General features: G+C 35.8%; 1 protein-coding gene across 1 annotated transcript in view; it reads left to right on the top strand.

Moving 5' to 3' along the window:
- Positions 1 to 18384, top strand: part of LOC144441381 (kinesin-like protein KIF21A) — a 57945-nt gene that overhangs the window by 26086 nt on the left and 13475 nt on the right. Inside the window, exons 16-29 of the mRNA XM_078130945.1 lie at positions 1 to 186; positions 392 to 591; positions 1018 to 1125; positions 1370 to 1438; positions 2242 to 2442; positions 3025 to 3093; positions 3309 to 3497; positions 5726 to 5740; positions 8223 to 8324; positions 8833 to 9007; positions 9589 to 9643; positions 12151 to 12259; positions 13927 to 14168; positions 17758 to 17865. The exon at positions 1 to 186 is cut by the window's left edge and continues 9 nt beyond it. Coding sequence (XP_077987071.1) covers positions 1 to 186; positions 392 to 591; positions 1018 to 1125; positions 1370 to 1438; positions 2242 to 2442; positions 3025 to 3093; positions 3309 to 3497; positions 5726 to 5740; positions 8223 to 8324; positions 8833 to 9007; positions 9589 to 9643; positions 12151 to 12259; positions 13927 to 14168; positions 17758 to 17865 — 1828 coding nt within the window. The remainder of the gene's footprint in view (positions 187 to 391; positions 592 to 1017; positions 1126 to 1369; positions 1439 to 2241; positions 2443 to 3024; positions 3094 to 3308; positions 3498 to 5725; positions 5741 to 8222; positions 8325 to 8832; positions 9008 to 9588; positions 9644 to 12150; positions 12260 to 13926; positions 14169 to 17757; positions 17866 to 18384) is intronic.

Here is an 18384-nt window from a genome sequence, read left to right as displayed (position 1 = left end):
AGCTTCAAGAAGACCTTGCTGAACTAGCCTGTGAAATCAACGTCAAACAAAAGTTGATAGAAGAATTAGAAATCAGTCAGAAACGGTTACATACACTGAAATCTCAATATGAAGAAAAAATTACAGTCCTACATCACAAGATTAAAGACACACAAGTTGAAAGAGACAGAGTTTTACAAAGTTTAGGTAAGTATTTGTATGAAGGAAGAAATTATGATAGTACATGGTCATATTTCGTTTAGTGGTGAATTTAGTTGTGACTCAACAAAAAAGCAATAACTACCACTTCTGCTAGGATTTTATTTTTCACTGATTGTGATAACATTTTATACAAATCTGACATATTTTATATATCACTAAATATTTCTCTTTCATTATTGTCTTAATTCAGGTGATATTGAATCACATTCAAAGGAAAAAACTACAAAAGTCAAAGAAGAATATGAGAAGAAAATTAAGAAAATGCAGGATGAATTGAAGAAGTTGTCAGTAGCACAGAGAGAACATGCCAAACTGTTGAAGAATAAATCTCAGTTTGAACGACAAATGAAGACATTACAACATGAATTAACTGAAATGAAAAGTAGTAAGGTAAAAAAAAACTGTGGAAGTTTATGTTGTATCAACAAATGTTACATAAATGTAGATATTGGAAATCTCTTTCAGTTGCACCCTTCCACCGCACAACCTTGGTCTGCAAAACTTATATACGGGCTGTAAAGAGTAGTACAATATGCTTGGAACGGTAAGATAGAAATGATGTGAGGTAGTAGACAGATAAAAACATCACATTCATTTCTAATTTACCATTCCAAAGTAACTATATTTTATTAAACACATCCCACTCTACCGTATCCCTGAAAAAGACAAGAAAAAATGGTGTGTTTTTTAAAAGAAGTCAGTTCTAATTCAGGTGATCCTACTTGAAAGCCATCAAGATAGTGTAACAATTTATAGAACAAACTGAGTACTAGTAGTTATAAGAAAAAATTTCTACTTTTTGGTTTGTTATACTAGACGAGACTAATGAAGCAGATACGAGAAGAACAACAACGAAGTAGAGAAAAAGATGTCAAAAAGAACAGAGAACTGATGCAGCTGAAAAAAGAATATCGAAAGAGAGAGGTGGGTGTCGTCTGGAAGTTTCATGTGCAGTCTACTTTAAAAATGACCTGTATAACAACACACTCTGAAAATTACAATTCTGATAAGCTAGTTAAACAATTCAAAAATCAAAGAAGGGCGCCCTCATTGGTTGGAGCGTGATAGCTGATGCTAATAATGCCATGACTTAACTACAGTCTTCATAGTCAAGCATCTACATTGAGAATATGATTCTAACAATAGAATATCTTTACTTTTTTTATAGCACCAAATCAAAACATTGGAAGCTGAGAAAAGACAGAAGGAGATAGTCCTTAAGAGAAAGCAGGAAGAGGTAGGCATTATAATGTGTTTGTATTAGTGCAATTCTTAAGTTTGATAAAGTGGAGATGACAGCCTTGATACTCCTATTTGCTATCAAAAAGTTGTTTACTTTAATTTGTACACTTCACATCCTAGTACAGCTAGTAAGTATACCACTTCAGATATAGAAGCACCAAGCAAGCATTAAAGGGGAGCACCACTCCAGGATTTCATAAACTTGGTTTCTGGAGAGTCATTTCATGATTTCACATCACATACATTTTGCACAATTTCCAAGAAACACCAAATTGAAACTCTGTTTCACCTCTCTTGTTCTCACACTGATCCACTGTTGCCTCATGGCACTTTAATAGCAGATATACATATTTATTAGATGAACACTGAATATTCATGATTTATCTAAAGGTAATAAGCACGTAGGAGTCTTGATTATTCAGTATTCATCTAATGCATATGTATGTCTGCTAAGACCCATGCGGCAATGGTAGACCACTGGAAGAAGAAGAGAGATGATGACAGAAGCTAGCCAAAGTATAAAATCATTCTCAGGTAATACTGCAGATCATGGCGCCCGATATGTGTAGTTTGCCCTAGTGTAATCTGGAAATCAGAGAAATTAGGAGACTTAAATTTTGATGAAGGATGATGACACAGTCGAGGTTGATGGGATAGTTATAAAAGCATCTATTCAATGCGAACATTGCTGTAGCTGTTAGGCTTGGCAAAGGTCATTCCTGTGTTGTGTGAGTTCTGGTCTGTTTTCTCTCAAATTCTAACCCAATAGTTGAAATTATCATTGTGTGTGTATGACAGGTTGCATCATTGAGACGTAACCAGAAACCAATGTCTGATAGAGTAGCTGGTAGAGTTAGTAGAAGAAATGAAACAAGTCGTAGGAATGTGATGGAAACAAAACCGCTATCAGCAGCCACCAGGAAAAGACATCAAAGAAAGGGAACTAGTGAATACTCTACTAAGGCAGCAAAACATAAATGGCAGTCTGTTGAGAAAAAGGTAAGTTGAAATTCTGTGATTGTTTTCAGTGTCAGTGTGATGTTAGTGCAACACAAATATCTGTCAAATAAGTTCTGTGGAATTAATATAACATGGTGAGTTATTGAATAGCATGGCTGACTTGGTTCGAGCCTTGCTGTAGCTGTTTGTTTCTGAATGGCTAAAGTCTCTCAGTCAACCAAACTGTAGAATTGGGGACCTGGTAGGATATATATGAATGCTTTAATCCTATGCACTTACTCAAGCTGCAATAGATTGTATGCTGCACAGGGAGTTGAGGAAATATAAAGGGCCACTGTGTCGCTATAGATCTATGTCTGGGGTAATAATTGTAAAGCACTAACTTTGAGCACAGTACGGGGAAAGTACTATATTACAAACTCAGATGACCTGGGTGCAATAACCTTGAGATAAACAAGGGCAGTGATTCGTCTTATAACTTGCCTCATCCATAATGTACATTGTGATTCGTCAATATATGATCACATGGTATTGATCATTTTGTACATTTCAATGCTGAGTGACATCACCAGTTAATACTCAAATAAATAATGACTATTTATATTTGTTTTGTGTATTCAGGTTCAAGAGATAGTAAGCCGTCGTCAAACTATTCAATGTATGGAAGATGACATGGATAGATTTATGCAGGTAAATTTACACATTTTAACTTTTCAAATATCTTTCTTGTTATGTTTTCTTGAGATGCAGTTATAGTAAACCCTAAATCGTGATATCTTTCTGATCATATCATATTATATAAATGATATTTAATATCTTACATTATGTCAGACACAATATTTTGACACATCAGAATGTCAACTTTACTAATCACATTATGTACCTTATCTACTGTCTTTTTGTAGAATCGTAAGATGTTGTGTAAAGATCGCAACAAGTTGGTAAGAAAACGGAATGTTGCGGAGTCAATGGGCCAAGAAAACCTTATGAGAGACTTAAATGAACAGGTTGACAGTATTTCAGCCAATATCGACTACGTTCAAGAAAGTATCCAGGAATGTCAAGCCAATCTGGTAGAAATCACAGAAACTAAGGTAAGATGTCTACATATGTACACAGACTTATCAAAGTTGTTTGTCGTTGATAGTTTACCATGCAGTGCTGTGTTATTGTTATCAAATTATATAGAAATGTACAGGGCAAGAGTTTGGAATGCTGTGTCAAACGTACCTTTATATATATCCAAGCCTAGTTGTTAACACTACCAAAATGACGTAGACGCTGACATTAAGGTCATGGATGTATTCTACTAGTGTGGTAAAGTAAACATTGTAATTTTACTCATATATTCCATTGCCAAATTGTTAGTACTTGACAGGATAAGCTGAAATCCAAGGAACTGTATGTATCTATAAGATGTAGTATTTAATTACAATGAGTAACACTAAAGTAAAGCACTTTCTCTATGTGTTACACTTGTTTATAGCATTCATATTACAACTGGTAACACTAAAGTAAAACACTTTCTCTATGTGCTACACTCATTTATAGCATTCATATTACAACTGGTAACACTAAAGTAAAGCACTTTCTATATGTGCTACACTCAATTATAGCATTCATATTACAATGAGTAACACTGAAGTAAAGCACTTTCTCTATGTGCTACACTCATTTATAGCATTCATATTACAACTGGTAACACTAAAGTAAAACACTTTCTCTATGTGCTACACTCATTTATAGCATTCATATTACAACTGGTAACACTAAAGTAAAGTACTTTCTTTATGTGCTACACTCATTTATAGCATTCAAATTACAATGAGTAACACTGAAGTAAAGCACTTTCTCTATGTGCTACACTCATTTATAGCATTCATATTACAATGAGTAACACTGAAGTAAAGCACTTTCTCTATGTGCTACACTCATTTATAGCATTCATATTACAACTGGTAACACTAAAGTAAAACACTTTCTCTATGTGCTACACACATTTATAGCATTCATATTACAACAAGTAACACTGAAGTGATGCACTTTCTCTATGTGCTACACTCATTTATAGCATTCATATTACAATGAGTAACACTGAAGTAAAGCACTTTCTCTATGTGCTACACTCATTTATAGCATTCATATTACAATGAGTAACACTGAAGTAAAACACTTTCTCTATGTGCTACACTTGTTTATAGCATTCATATTACAACCAGTAACACTGAAGTAAAGCACTTTCTATATGTGCTACACTCAATTATAGCATTAATATTACAACAAGTAACACTGAAGTAAAGCACTTTCTCTATGTGCTACACTCAATTATAGCATTCATATCAAGTGTAAAAGTATACTGTTTCAATTGGTTTATTTACAAGCCTAGCATGTAGCATTTCTAATGTGGTCAATTAGAAATGAAACAGTATTCTTTTACACTTGATATGGATGCTATAAACAATTGTGGTGCATACTTTTTCTTCTTAGTAGTGTGGATCCTCATTAGTCAGAGTAGTATCCAAAAATGGTGTCCATACATGTACTAAGGTCAGACAAATTATGAAGACCAGTCCAGTCCTCAACAGCTGATTTAAGTGTGTTTACATACTGAAAACGCTTTACTTTGGTGTTATGGGTTGTATATTATAAAATAATGACATTATAAAAATTGATGTTGTATTCTTTCCATTGTACCGAAAGTTTTACAACTGCTGACATCAGACCGTGGACGAATGGAACCTGTCACATACAGGGAAAGTAAACAAATGAATTGGATTAATAACACTTGGCTTAGTATTACACACCATGGTTTGATAAGAACAGTTTTATGGCCTTTTTATGTGTACGTTGAGTACCAGGGGAACTGGAAATCTGTTGGTGAACATGAACTATTATGTAAAGTGGCGATAAAAAGTGTTCTTTATCAAATGATGGAATGTAATTAAGTCTCTACTTCCAACATGCTAAGCCAGGTGTTCAATTCAGTTGTTTACTTATCCTGTTACAAACTCAGTATTTTTGTCCATGGTCTGAAGTCGGCAGTTGTACAATGACTCTTTTTGTGATTCTACATGTATTCACAATAGTGTATAAAGCACACATTCAGAAGATCTTAACAAATGCAACTTTTGACAAGAAATGTACATACTGGTGGGAATGCACAAGCTATGTATAACCCCTTTCACTGCACCTCAGCAATAGATGTTTGTGTTCTTAGTTAGATCACATCATTGCTGCACACTGTCATGGCAGTCTTGGTGTCTGCTGTGTTTTGTTAACTCACCAACTCTGTCTTCATTTCTTATCTTTTCTTACCATGCAGGCCTGGGATGGTGCGGTATGTCTTTCTTTTCTCCTTACTTCCTAGATTCAAAATATTCTACTTTCAGGTTTCTTCACATAACCATCCTCAATGACTCACAATTCTGTAATCCTCCAGTCAATGACTCATAATTCTGTAATCCTCCAGTCAATGACACTAGATAAATGACTCATAATTCTGTAATCCTCCAGTCAATGACACTAGATAAATGACTCGTAATTCTGTAATCCTCCAGTCAATGACACTAGATAAATGACTCGTAATTCTGTAATCCTCCAGTCAATGACTCTAGATAAATGACTCATAATTCTGTAATCCTCCAGTCAATGACTCTAGATAAATGACTCATAATTCTGTAATCCTCCAGTCAATGACTCTAGATAAATGACTCATAATTCTGTAATCCTCCAGTCAATGACTCTAGATAAATGACTCATAATTCTGTAATCCTCCAGTCAATGACTCTAGATAAATGACTCATAATTCTGTAATCCTCCAGTCAATGACTCTAGATAAATGACTCATAATTCTGTAATCCTCCAGTCAATGACTCTAGATAAATGACTCATAATTCTGTAATCCTCCAGTCAATGACACTAGATAAATGACTCATATTTCTTCAACCCTCCAGTCAATGACTCTAGATAAATGACTCATAATTCTTCAACCCACTAGTCAATGACTGGAAATGAATGACATAATTCTTTGACCCTCTAGTCAATGACTCTAGATAAAGGAATGGCATTGTGTATATCAATAAAAGTCACTGCAAAGAATGAAACTACATAAAATTATTAATACGGTAATACCAGTGTGTTCCTGGAATGTCATATTACAGAATGTGCAATGATAGTGATGGGGAAGGATAAAGACTGCCTCCTTGAGTCATTGTAACCATCAATGTTATGGGAGCCATTTAACAATTGAAGTGTGGATCAAGCGTCCACATTCACATATTCATGTATACATAGTGAAGACTTACCTTGACTCAAGTGTAAAATTCCATTATACCTTATATTGAATGTGATATTTGTCGACGACTTATGCCTTTATAACTATGAATATGTCATGACTGGTGCTTGACACAGATGATCAAACTACAAGATCTGTGTACTTAGTTGTGGCTTTCAGCAATGGATATAAAACTTGGCCTATAGGGTACTAATGGGAGGATGTGAGGTTTCACATGGAATAGTAGTTGGGGTGAGGGGTGGGGTTTCATAGTACAAGTTGGGGAGCAGGTTTCACACACAATACATATGGGGATGTGGGGTTTCTCATGGAATACTAGTTGGGGTGAGGGGTGGGGTTTCACAATACATAACTGGTTTCACACAATACTAATTGGGGGAGGGGAAGGGGTCAAATAAGAACATTGAACAGAGCAAGAAATTAAGTTTGAACTTTTATCATTATGATGTGATGATTTATATGCAAACCAAATCTAGAAAAATGGTTGATTTCAAATCATAAAATGTACTAAACACTTAACAATTAAAAATGTATATTACAGCAAGTACCTTTGAAATGACATTATCTTCTAATATTGGTAAATAGAATGCAAATTAATATTAAGACATCAATTATATTAGGAAGCCCCATTGTAATAGAATCCAACAATGGAAACTTTGATTTATCATAATTTTAACAATAAGGTTAATAATGAACTAATCAATGACAAGTAGTCATGATGGTCACATAGTATAGCTAGGATTATTGGTTCAGAATCTGCAAGATGCTGGTTTGAGCCTCAATGCTACTTAGTTTTTCTGAAAAGACTTTGGGCAAGATTTAAACCATGATTGTGCCTCAGTCAACTGAGCTGTGTAATTGGGGACCTGGTAGGATAGAGGTTGCAATGTGAAGGATTTAGTTTTATGTGCTTATACAGGCTGCAATTGATTGTTTGATGCCCAGGGTGTTGGGAAAGTATGGGGAGCCTTTATGCCAGGGATAATAATTGTATTGTGCTTTTAGAAACACAGTATGGGGAAAGGGCTATGTAATAAATGACATTATTGTTGATATTAATACATGGTGAGATAATTGGTAATGAATGATAACTAGAGAATGCTTATATCTGTAACCAGTGTTCATATTGGATGTATAATATTGTGTTAATGGTTTATAAAACATAAGTCGTGTGTGTGTGTGTGTGTGTGTGTGTTTGTCTGTTTGTTTGTCTGTCTGTTTGTTTGTCTGCTTGTTTGTGTGTTTGCTTCTGCTTGTTTGTTTGTTTTTCTGCTTGTTTGTGTGTGTGTTTGTTTGTCTGCTTGTTTGTGTGTTTGTTTGTCTGCTTGTTTGTGTGTTTGTTTGTATTTATGCATGTTTGTCTGTGCATATGTATGCATGCATGTTTGCCTCAGCATATGCCTGTATGTAGATTTGTGCCTACTGACTGCATTATAATTTTTTACAAAATTGAAATGAAATTTGATAATGTTGAACTGATTCCACAGCATTTATAGTTTTCATTTCTTTCCTTATATGCTGACAGGATGACAGTGAAAGTTTAGAAGTCAATGCTGTCATTAATTCGTGTACATTGAGTGAAGCAAGATACATGTTGGAACATTTCTTAACACTTTCAATTGACAAGGTAAGGATTCTCAGCTTTGACAAAGTTATGAATGAACTTTCACCAACCTACTAAAACACATTATCCATGTGAGGAACATTGATTGATTGATTGATTGATTGATTGATTGATTGATTGATTGATTGATTGATTGATTGATTGATTGATTGATTGATTTGTGGTAAATTCTATACTTGGACAGTCAACTGAGGTTGTATCATATTGATGCTATACCTAGGGGGTCTGTTGTTGTAAGTTGTAATCTTAAAGGGTCTACTGAAATTAGGAATGTTTCAAGATTAATGATTTGACACTTGATAAGTTTGTATGTTTCATGTTTATTTACAGGGTCTTTATTAGTCCCAAATAGATGAACATGATTTGACTCTTGATAAGTTTTGTACATTGGTTATCACTACAATATTTTATTAGGGATATGATAACATTTTGTACATTGTGCCATTGCCTTTCAAAAAAGATGCATAGGACACATTATGATAAGTTGTCTATATTTTGTATATATCCACAGGGTCTTTATGCCTCTCAGAAAGATGCGTTTGTCAAGGAACTTGAAGCCAAGACTCACCAGATGGAACACACAATTTTACTACAGCAGCAGTTATTACAACATGTATTAACAGATTCCGACCAATTAGAAATTGACTCAGAAGTAGCTGGTATTCTTAGTAACCCTATGACAGCTGGTACGAGCTACCATCATTGTATACTATATTCTTCTCATATACTGTTACAGTAATCATATTTATTTTCTCACATGAAAAATTTGGCAGAATGATGATTTAGGAAGTGACAGGCAAGCTTTAAATTGGCAGACAATGCACAGGAAAAGCAGACACTACTTGTAAATAACTCATCCCATCAGCCTGCGTATTCAGTGTGACTGTTGTTGACACCTTTCACAACAGCTGAATGTATATGACACCTCTGTACAAATATATTAGTGTGTATGATAACATCTCCAGCCACACCATAGATACCATGGTATCCTATATGTACAACACAAGTTAATTTGCGTAATGTACATTAAGTGTTAGCAGGACATATTTCTGCGAAAATAAATCCAGCACCGAAATATACATGACTACATTAGATAGCTCAGGTTTTTCGATAGTGAAATTGAATTGATATGTTTAATCATGGCTTCACTGAAATCCAGAACTGTGACAGTATATAGAAATTAGAAATCTACAAAAATCTAGTGAAATGGTCCATCTCAAAATGCTAGAGTTGCATTGCCCTTTATCTTTGATCTCTTGTATTACAGACCAGGGTAGCAGTAGTTCTGAAAGTTCAGCAGCTCCATCACCAGTGGACCCCAGGTAAGTCAGAATAACTAGATAGGAGTCTTGTAAGGTTATGATGATACAGCATAGATTGGATAAGTCAGGGCTGTGCCACAGTTTCAACAATATTCTGTTGTCCATCTAGACAGTACTGAGACAGTGTTATTGACAGAATACGAGTGTGTTTCAATGATTTCAAATATTGATAGTTTATATTTGTAAAATATATGTTTACTTTCAAATCCTGGTATCGGGTTGTTATATACATGTACATGTATACTAATTATTAAAGTCAGGTACAAAATACAATGCAGATATGATGAAGGGGAGAGGTTACATTTGATATTCTGATATTCTGTGTCAGACATATGTTAATGGAAAAACAGAACCAAGTGTGATGAGTTTAATGTTACAGGGTTTGAAATCAGCAGTGGTCAAAACCGTTTTGGATCACCCAATTCATTTTATCAGTGGTTCATTTTTTTATTGTAAAAATTAAAGCATTAGTTCAATAAAGTATGTAGATCTATGTCAGACAAAGTAAGAAATTGACTTCACTCCACTTTGAGTTCTAGGTTTTCCCCCACATGACCACTGACTAAAAAAGTGAATTTCTAACCCTGTACACTGTTACAATGTTTTTTTTCTGTGGTACACATATCATTAGTTTATATATGTACAACATATTAATTAGCAATTTGATTTGGATACATGTTTTGTCAGAATTGAAGAGACTGTCATTTTTGTGACAACATTCTAATTGCACCCTAGCACACATTGCCTCAGTATGACTTATTTTATATTAGTTTCATTATAGAAAATTACAACAAAATTTGTATCAATAAATTTGATTTTACCCAGTGTGAATAGTTCTCATTGGCAAATTTTAGAACTGTTAGTGTTACTTATTTATATTAACTCCTAAATTATCTATGTAGGGACTTCTATAGTAACTTTTGCCATCTTTGCATCTTTGTGTAGCCAGTTTCTGTGCCTTGCAACAGCTAATTCATTCAAACTTTGCACAGAGATGAATAGCCATTTTCTGTACCTTGCAACAGCTAATTCATGCAAACTTTGCACAGAGATGAAGAGCCATTTTCTGTGCCTTGCAACAGCTGGTTCATTCAAACTTAGCACATAGATGAATAGCCACTTTTTGTGCCTTGCAACAGCTGATTCATTCAAACTTAGCACATAGATGAATAGCCACTTTTTGTGCCTTGCAACAGCTGGTTCATTCAAACTTAGCACATAGATGAATAGCCACTTTTTGTGCCTTGCAACAACTGATTCATTCAAACTTAGCACATAGATGAAACATAACATTGTACATTTGATGTGCACATTACTACTATTGACTATTGCTTGATGTTGAATTTATGTAGTAGTATTATTAACAAAAAGCAACAATTTTTGTTGTAAAAATGATAAACTACATAAAATCTCAGAAACATTAATTCATAGCTACTCCTAGGAATTTTGACATATATTATCAGATTCAAGTCAAATTATATACTTGAACATCACAGAGTCTTTCTAATTTAGACTTACAAGTACAACCAAAGAGTTCAGAGTAGATTCAGTTACCTTGTATTGACAATTTGTTTCTTAAATTGTCTAGTAATAATGAACATGTAGTTTCAAGGCCAAACTCTTTCATGCATAAGTTCTATTCCGGTATATTAAGTTAAAATACAAGTGTCCACTACTATGTTTCTATCTAATTAGAATATCTAGTTTCAAATCACATATAACCACTGACTGGCACTGTATTCTTGTTTAGCCACAGCTGTTTATCCAAATACTAAAGCCAATCTCTAAATATATTTCACTGCCAATCCATTTTTACAAAAATTGTTGCTGAGCTGGAAAAGCATATGATTTGACTACATCTATATTGACTCTATTTGATACCCAAATTTCATTGTTTTTGTATGTTGTGTGTATCTTTGTGCGTCTATCTTCTCTTTTTCCAGCATCTTTAATTCTTGCTTTTTCCTCATAAGTGTGTTATATGCTGCTATTGTTTGCTTGTATTCACTTGTCTTGCGGCCTGTGTATGTTTCAATTGTCTCACTTTTCTAACCCATATAATATATTGTGATACTGACATTGTTTTGTGAATGCCAGCAAAGTGAACGCTCACACAAGCTGTTCTGCTAAAAGCTGCCGTATTAACACATCAAACACACCAAACTTTTGATGATAACACCCTCCAATAGTGTTTCCCTTGAATAGCATTATTGATTATTAAATATTAAAATCATTTTTTGAGATATGATTTAATAATATCAACCCTTTCAAGGAATGTGTGCTCAATATTTCAAATGGTAAGCAATATCAAATCAATAATACATAATGGTTTGTAATCATTTCTGGTAATTTCTTTTTTTTTCATTTTTCATTTTCTTTCCTTCCTACTGCTGCATGTGAAACCCATTGACAATAATCATTGCCTCTACTCCTACTACTACTACTACTACTACTACTACTACTACTACCACCACTACCATGATTTACTACTACCTGTGCTGCGCTAGTGGTATAAGCAATGCAGCCATTATTAATATTCCCTTTATTCCTGATATACTGATGCAACCACCTTCACCATCATCACCCACTCAACAACCGCAACGGAACAGAGAAAAGGTAAGATATAACTTTTGATTTATTCACCATAAAAAATCTTATTTATATCATGGTTCATCAATGTATTTGGATAACATTGACCACTAAGATATCAGTCAAAACTTACAAACATATTGATTCAGGACACCAGAGGTTTTGTTGAAATGACCGTAATTTGTTCAGGATGTGATTTTGTAGTGGTTACAGTTCTTCAGAAAGGTCCTTAGGAGTTCATAATACCAGACATAAGATGCCTACTGGTTTACAAGTATAAAAACAAAACTACCCTTGCTAAGTTTGATGCTATATATGGCTAGGAAACTGTTATGTTAGACGTCTATGTGTACATTGAGCTACTGACTTGTACATATGTTAACATTGTTTAGCATAACAAGTAGGAATAACATGTTGCAGAGACAGCATTGATCATTGATATTGTCACATTGCCAACATAATCACCATGTCATTGACAGAAACACATAATCACCATGTCATTGACAGAAACACATAATCACCATGTCATTGACAGCCACTCATAATCACCATGTCATTGACAGCCACACATAATCACCATGTCATTGACAGCCACTCATAATCACCATGTCATTGACGGCCACACATTATCACCATGTCATTGATGGCCACACATAATCACCATGTCATTGACAGCCACACATAATCACCATGTCATTGACAGCCACACATAATCACCATGTCATTGACAGCCACACATAATCACCATGTCATTGACAGCCACACATTATCACCATGTCATTGACAGCCACACATAATCACCATGTCATTGACAGCCACACATAATCACCATGTCATCAACAGCAACACATACCTCCCAGTCATTGACAGCCACACATAATCACCATGTCATTGACAGACACACATAATCACCATGTCATTGACAGCCACACATACCCCCTGTCATTGACAGCCACACATACCCCCTGTCATTGACAGCCACACATAATCACTGTCATTGACAGCCACACATACCCCCTGTCATTGACAGCCACACATACCCCCTGTCATTGACTGCCACACATACCCCCTGTCATTGACAGCCACACATAATCACTGTCATTGGCAGCCACACATACCCCTGTCATTGACAGCCACACATACCCACTGTCATCGACAGCCACACATAATCACCATGTCATTGACAGCCATACATAATCACCATGTCATTGACAGCCACACATAATCACCATGTCATTGACAACCACACATAATCACCATGTCATTGACAGCCACACATAATCACCATGTCATTGACAGCCACACATAATCACCATGTCATTGACAGCCACACATAATCACCATGTCATTGACAGCCACACATAATCACCATGTCATTGACAGCCACACATAATCACCATGTCATTGACAGCCACACATACCCCCGTGTCATTGATGGCCACACACAATCACATTGCCATTGACACCACACATACCCCCATGTCATTGACAGCCATACATAATCACCATGCCATCGACAGCCATACATAATCACCATGTCATTGACAGCCACACATACCCCTGTGTCATTGATGGCCACACACAATCACCATGCCATTGACACCACACATACCCCCATGTCATTGACAGCCACACATAATCACCATGTCAATGACAGCCATACATAATCACCATGATGTTGTCTTTTTTGTTAGGCTCGTCGTCGCACTGCCACATGTCAAGACTTGCTGTATGCAACAGGTGCACAAGATGCACTAAGTGAACCTCCTACAATGATTCCACTGCCAGAATTCAGCCCACCCAGTGATGCTATACCAACTGTACCAGTCTTACCTGACGCATTCTTGATGAGACCACCACCACCACCACCTCCAGTACCATCACAGACAGTTCCAATCAAAGTAACCAGTACTGATATCACCAATGACCTTATAAGGTAAGACAGCCTGAATTATTACCACTAATAACCATATCAGGTAAAGACAGCCAGTACTAATATCACCAATGACCTTAAGAGGTAAGACAACCAGAAATTACATCAATGGCCATATAAGTATATGTTATTTGCCAAATACGCGAAAATATTTGCTGCGAGAGATAATTTGTTCTGGTAATAACCGCGAGCCGAAGGCGAGCGGTTATTACCAGAACAAATTATCTCGAGTAGCAAATATTTCGCGTATTTGGCAAATAACATACTTATACGTCACCTGCCACAGTGAAAATCGGTAATAAAGCAATTTCTAGGAGAGTACGTCTTACTTCCGCATTATTTGTGTCTGCGAAGTGATTCACATATACGTTTAACAATTGTGATGCGGTTTGTTTTGTTGTCTGTTTATCCAATCAAACGTCTGAATTATTTGACCTTTGTTTACAAGTTCACTCACACTTGCAAATTCATCCACGCTATCGCTACAATGATCACCATGCTATATTTGTTTCAATACGGCATCCCCGGTCCAGCCCAGAATGACCGTTTTCGTTATTTTATTTCGAACAATAACAATAACAACATCGAATGATGAGATTATATATACTATGTGCAGTTTGTGTACTCACAACGATTGCTTGTGACATGTCGAAAAGTCTGTTTTTAGGATACTGATTACCAGATCACGCTCCGGTACGTGGTGAGTAATATAAGTTTACCAACGTCGTAACGATAAATATAACGAATATACATACTAAAATTGTGTAATTTCTAACTCTAAGTTTGTTCAAATTTACAAAATGTAACACATTTGAATATGGAAATACCTATTTATCTCGTGGGTTTTTTTATACAGTGGGTTAAGTTTGTATTTGGGTGTTCACTTTCCGAAAATTTGATGTCCTCGGATCATGGACAAATCCCGGGACAAATATTCAACTGGCTTCGTAAATAACAACATTATTAATAAATCTAAATCTAATAGTAACAATAAACACCAATGTAAGAAGTAACGTGAAATAACGTTGTTCTTGTATTCCGATCCCTACTTATTATTAGCTTCAAAGGATTGGGTTGATGGTTGGATGTTAATGTTGAACACGCCGCCGCTAATAGTTGTACCGGCGAATAAACCACCCAGCTGTTGATGTCCTGTATTTGGGTTCGGCGTCGAATACGTCGTCGTAGTACTAGTAGCTGCAGATGCACTTGAAACTCCAGTGTCTGTCTGAAAAATAATTGTAATCACATAATATTACAATCTTCATTTACCAGGAGATATTATTTTAAATATATTGTATATTAATGTTGCGTTCAGACTTACGATATGCTTTTGAAAAAATAACCACGTTCACAGTCAGTACTGAATAAACACAAATTGTAAGTCCATCGCACGCTAGAAAAAAGCAAAATAACTGTTGTATTAGTTTGAACATTACCTGATTGTTTTGTCGACTTAGGATCATGGACATACTTTCTTGCTGTCTCATACTCGCTTTGGAATAGGTGTTGATACTTTGAATGTTGCGATGTCCACTCAGCTGGGCAACTTGTGTAGGAGGAACACCGGCGTGACATAGATCGGTTATTGCTCCTTTTCTGGCTGCGTGGTTCGTCAATTTTCCCGACAGTCCGGCCTTTTCTTTCATATTTTTCATGATACTTCCAAGACTTCTTTCCCCCAGTCGCGACACTTTAAACCAGTACTTTGGACTGTTATCATTAGCGGCGATGTAGAAGGGAGATGAGTCAGATAGTGTTTTGGGTGGTCTTCGGTCACGGAAACGTTTATATGCTGCTACGGGGCATCTAGCATTTCCCGTGGCGAACATCTTTGGTTTAAACGCACGCTCCTGAAGTGGTGCACCGGTACGTGTTTTCGTTAACCTTTCCTCAAACTGTAGAAACTCTTTTCCACAAGTTGTCGTTTGTAGTGTTACATCACCCCACATCATGTCATAATGTTCTGTCACGCCGCGTAGACCAAAATGTTTCGTATTGTTCAGCCAAACCGTATTTAACAATGCTCGGGGATTCTGTACACCAAGCAACCCCTTTTCATACAACACGGTTTCGTCGTCGGCAGAAAAGGCAATGCTTGCGTTAGGTTTTCGACCCTTTCCTTCCTTCTTCAACATTTTTCTCTTTGCTGCGAGTACGTTTCTTGATGTTGTAAATTCGTCATCCAATACGATACTTCTGCCGTAGTTATTCAGCCTGAGATGACGATCGACAGAGCGCTGGAAACTCGACAGCGTATCTGGCTCAAATTCGCTCCCATCTTTTTTGACGATATTCTTATAAAATCTTTGCAGATATTGATCCAAAATACTCGGTGGAATTTCTTCAAGGGGCTTCGTTTCGTCGTACCGATCGTGTATATAACTTTGGAATCGACGTACATCGTAGTTAGTTTTCTTCACTGTGTTTTTGTTTTGTTGTCCGCTGATGAATTCGCTGATTTCTTCGGCATCAAAACTGAACTTCTGCTGTAAAATTTCATTTTGTTGTACACATGTAATGTCGATGTCGCTGATATCATCTTCATTCTCTGACGGAATGTCCAAACACTTTACCTTGAAATCAGGCATAATACCTGTTGCTCTCATGCGAGCCATGACTCAATTTTAGTTTTGTACGAAGTTGTATGTCAACAAATGTCGTCTGCTAGCTACGTAAGTAGACCGATGTAGTTGACGTATAGTACGTGACCATGACAACAAACCACGAACTGTCAAATTTTTAGTAAAAATATCCCTACTATCAATTTACATAACAACAAATCAAACATGCTATTGTATTTATTTATTTATTTATTTATTTATGTATTTATTTGTCTAATCTAAGAATATAATTAGTGTTTTCTAAACTAGGAATTAGCACTATTTTGTTTGTTTATGGAAGAACTACTTTTGATCAGGTGATACAACAAGCAAAAATACGGCTGTTGGTGAAAAATACGCCTGTGTATCTGCAGGGCTCTCGACCAATCAGAATGCGAGATTGGTGACAGGTGACGTATAAGGTGTTGTAGCTTGAAATATTATCACAATAACCATATGAGGTATAACAGCCTAAAATTATATCACCAATGACCTTATAAGGTAAGACCACCAGTATTGGTATTACCAATGACCTTATAAGGTAAGACAACCAGTATTGGTATTACCAATGACCTTATAAGGTAAGACAACCAGTATTGGTATTACCAATGACCTTATAAGGTAAGACAACCAGTATTGATATTACCAATGACCTTATAAGGTAAGACAAACAGTATTGGTATTACCAATGACCTTATAAGGTAAGACCACCAGTATTGGTATTACCAATGACCTTATAAGGTAAGACAACCAGTATTGGTATTACCAATGACCTTATAAGGTAAGACAACCAGTATTGAAAGTACCAACGACCTTATTTTATTGCTTATGACCTCATAAGGTAATTCTACCTGTACTGATCTTACTAATAACCATATATGGTAATTCCAAACCTAATGTACATATTTTACAAATTGATAAATCGTAGCCATGTATATAAGCTTTCATTTATATCCTAAATATATTTGTTGATTTGTTCTTTGAATTAGATCCAGCCAAGGTTCTGACAATGGAAAGGGTAAATCAAGTGACTTTGAAGAACAAGATTTGATGAGACCAAGGAGAGGTAGTTTTACAATCTCAAGGTCTAGTTCTCAGTAAGTTCACTATTCTCACATGTATAAAAATACATTTCAGTTTGGAAACTATTGTCCTGCCACTAATCCTCCGTCAGTAGTGTTTGTACAAGGTTAGCAAGAATAGATGCTCTGTAGAAGAAGGCAAATTTGATATCCACATACGGGATGTATCTAATTTCAAAAATAGCAAAAATTGGACAAAGTAGGTGATAAACTTGAACTTGTGAATCTACACAGCAATGGATATACAGTTTTATAAACACTGAATTTTTAAACACAAAGTCCTGAAAAAGTAGACAGACTACTCTAGAGTAGCTAGTTGTATTTGCTGACTAGCAGCTCTTATTTACACCCCTGCTCATATTAAAACAAAGATCGAAGAAAAGCATCCCAATGAGTTATTAGGGTGCCAGCCACTAGGGTTTCTTTGTTCATACAATCATCTAGATCTATAGAGCACACTTTCCTTGCCAGCCTTGAAATTCAAATATGTTCTAGTACGCACCACTGATTCTGTTCTTAGCCATATTCTGAAAA

The sequence above is a fragment of the Glandiceps talaboti genome, chromosome 10 (genome assembly GCF_964340395.1).
Source record: "Glandiceps talaboti chromosome 10, keGlaTala1.1, whole genome shotgun sequence".
NCBI classification, from domain to species: domain Eukaryota; kingdom Metazoa; phylum Hemichordata; class Enteropneusta; family Spengelidae; genus Glandiceps; species Glandiceps talaboti.
Note: the sequence above shows the minus strand (reverse complement) of the source record. Positions and strands in the feature narration are given on the sequence as shown.